The sequence below is a fragment of the Plutella xylostella genome, chromosome 5, assembly GCF_932276165.1.
Source record: "Plutella xylostella chromosome 5, ilPluXylo3.1, whole genome shotgun sequence".
Lineage (NCBI taxonomy): Eukaryota > Metazoa > Arthropoda > Insecta > Lepidoptera > Plutellidae > Plutella > Plutella xylostella.
Genome location: NC_063985.1, coordinates 9,570,701 through 9,573,730, shown reverse-complemented (window position 1 = coordinate 9,573,730; position 3,030 = coordinate 9,570,701). Strand labels below are relative to the sequence as shown.

Below are 3,030 nucleotides of genomic sequence, written 5' to 3'. Positions count from 1 at the left end.
CTGAAGGAAGGTGCTAACCGCCGGACGCGGCCTCTTATATCATAAATTTAATCGACGACAGACTAAACGGCCCATAGAAATAGGGTTTCGTGACCTAAATAAGAGTAGCAACATTTTAATGACTTAAAAATTGTAAATAGATTTTTAATTGGGTTCATTTACATTTAATAATTATATAAGTACATTATTATTGGTGTAGGAAGCTCGTGTAAGTACTTAAGTGCAATGCAATAAAGAAACAATGATACAATGCAAAATAGATTTAAAAATATAGCAGCATCGCATATTGCATTAAAATGGTTACTATACCTATAATCTACATTTATATGCCGATGAGAAAAATATAAGTAGCTAAGTATCTTAAGCGTGTTGTTTGTGAGACTCTTATCTTTTATCAATAATACCATCTAAGAATAGCATATTATCCGCCAAGTGTTCTTAACCATCTCTAAAGGTATTCTAAGAAAAATAAATAAAACTGCCATAAGAAGACTTGTTACTTGGCGAATTGCGTACACGTGTAAAACTACGTGCTTCAGTATCTTTGTAGGAGCTTTTGGAACATACTAACCAATATAGCCTATAAGCTATTCTATTCTATAAGCTATTATAACCCACTGTATTGATGCTTTTAATTTTAATATACTTAAGCTACTTCAGTTGATACAGAATAAGAAAAAATACTATTTATCGAATGAACAATTACTCTATCTTTTAACCTATTCGGGCCCAGCGTCAACTCCGGGACAGAGACACATAAATAATATAACATAATAAATTAATAAATATGTTCATTTTTAATTGTTACAGATTTTACGTTACCCTACCAGTTAATCCTCCCATATCAATCAAAAATTATTTCGAGTTGGAATCCCCAAATATCTAGCTTGATATGAATTATGAACACAAATTAGACTGAACGGTAAACGGTTCACTTTATTCCCCGCGGTCGCCTACATTGATACGAAACACTAAGCCGACCTAAATACATACAAATGCCTCCAGCGAATTATTCAAACTCTATGTAACTCCCGATTGTATGGAGCAAATCCCTAGTATAGTCTCCAACTAACACTGACTATATATCACTATTCAATTATGCAAGAGAAACAGCAGGGTTACTCTATACTGATGAAACACGAACGAACGCCGTGCAATATGCACGTTTAATACAACGAGATAAAGCCGTGGCTCGCACAACAGCGCTCTGAAACTTAGTTTTTCGTTATATAGAGTGACCTCTGAGATTCATACATTGAAATCTTTGCAAGTTAGATTCCGTTTGTGCCTACGGTTAAAGTATGAACTACTAGACAGCTTTTGACTGCATCAAATACAGATGCTATCAAAGGAAGAGCATAATTGTATGAAAATGCAAAGAAATCAATGGTTTCATATACCTCGACAAGATAAATAGGTTAGATTTTGTATAAGTAATACTTTACTCAAGTATACATTAAACTAAACGTCACTTGTCACTTGATGTGAGTTTTAGAACAAATAATGTTGGTATAGTCTTGGAATTTGTACATAACCAAAATAACATTAATTCTTGGAACACATAGCCGGATCGGTGATCATTAGCAAATTAATTTGCAGATAAGTGCTCGTAATATTCGCATGTTGAACATCACTTAATTAACTTCTATTTATTCTCATTCTATTATTAACAAAATAAGTTCATTAACTTTAACAAAACGGTTACCTATCCCCCGCCCTCATTAGTATAAGTACCCTTACCTGCCTCAACACAATAAAATAATAGTTTAAAACGTGCTAATTTAAATTAAGAACCTCATTCATCGATCGTCAACTGTCAAGCGTTGATCAAAGACTCTGTTATAATAACTTAAACATCAGTAATGGTGAATCTACCTACACATACAGCTAGCGAGAGCTACAGACATAACTACAGGCCTAGAAGCCACCACTTGTGGGGGTCCCGGTATGGGAAGGAACTGCAGATGGCTCGGCAGAAGAAGGAACCAGCTTGTCTGATAGAACTTGAGGACCTGGCTTCAAGAGCAGCTTCACAGATGGACAAGTGGGGCTCTTCGCCCAATCACAAGGATATCGCTACACGACTACTGAGACAGCAATACAATATGGTAAGTTCCTGTTTCTTATTTTTTATGAATTATTTTGTTAGACTTATCATTATCATAGATGTTTTATTTAAAATATAAGTAAATTCTTTATATTTTTCTTCTTATTGTGTCGGTAACAACTAGAGCTACACTAGATTTTGTCATCATGGGGAAAGGATGAGTCAGTCGCCGACTGTAGATAAGTATTTAGGCTCCTTGGTCCAGTCAAGTCCAGTGTGAGCCAAACGTATATCAGAAACAGGTCATAATATGTCACTCGAAAAGGCTCCTTTATTGCACCCCATTGAACTTAACATTACTTATAAATATCATACAGAAATAAGTTTTGCTACGCAGGTTCATTATGATCTTAAATGCTCATGGAAGTTGTATTTATTTTCAGGAGTTTAAAATTAAATGTCACAACTGCAGTGGAACCCACGATCAAGATGAAATCTATGCCCCTGAGAGATGAAAGAAAGCAAATGTATCTTATTAAGTACCTATTATACAGGGTAGAGTTTATTATGAGACTAAAAATTGCATGTAAGGCCAAAGTTTTTTAGAAGATACTTTTTTCATATTTATAATAGATTTAGAAATGGTGTTATAGTTTTAGTTGTTTGATCATAGTAAACTTGTTATTTAATATCACATGATTAATATATTTCGTAATAAATAAGTACCTACTTACCTACCACATATAGGTATTTTGTTTCTTTGACGAAACCCCAATACCCGTACCGTACCCGGTGATTCTTCAAGGACCGAATTTTCTATGGTTTTCAGTATACTTCTGTAGCCGATTAAGATAACGACACGCATTTTTATCAATTAACATTTAGCACTTTAGCAATAAGGTTCATTTGTTGAATCTTGAATACATATTCACAAAGCATTTGAGTAGCCACCACAATATTGAAATCATAATTAACACATTTTA

The 3,030-nt window shown here is 34.0% G+C and overlaps 1 protein-coding gene across 1 annotated transcript; it reads left to right on the top strand.

Annotated features, from left to right (window-relative positions):
- The first annotated feature begins 1,764 nt into the window (after positions 1-1,764).
- On the top strand, positions 1,765-2,768 carry LOC119692316. Its single transcript, XM_038112449.2, has 2 exons — positions 1,765-2,108; positions 2,491-2,768. The coding sequence occupies exons 1-2, from the start codon at positions 1,863-1,865 to the stop codon at positions 2,560-2,562; spliced, it is 318 nt and encodes a 105-aa protein (XP_037968377.2). The 5' UTR covers positions 1,765-1,862; the 3' UTR covers positions 2,563-2,768.
- The last annotated feature ends 262 nt before the right edge of the window (positions 2,769-3,030 follow it).

What these genes read in the sequence shown, in the direction of transcription:
- LOC119692316 (XM_038112449.2), top strand. Translation starts at nt 1,863, where the DNA reads ATGGTGAATCTACCTACACATACAGCTAGCGAGAGCTACAGACATAAC. An exon ending in TGAGACAGCAATACAATATG is followed by an intron (nt 2,109 to 2,490) that starts GTAAGTTCCTGT and finishes ATTTATTTTCAG; the next exon opens with GAGTTTAAAATTAAATGTCA.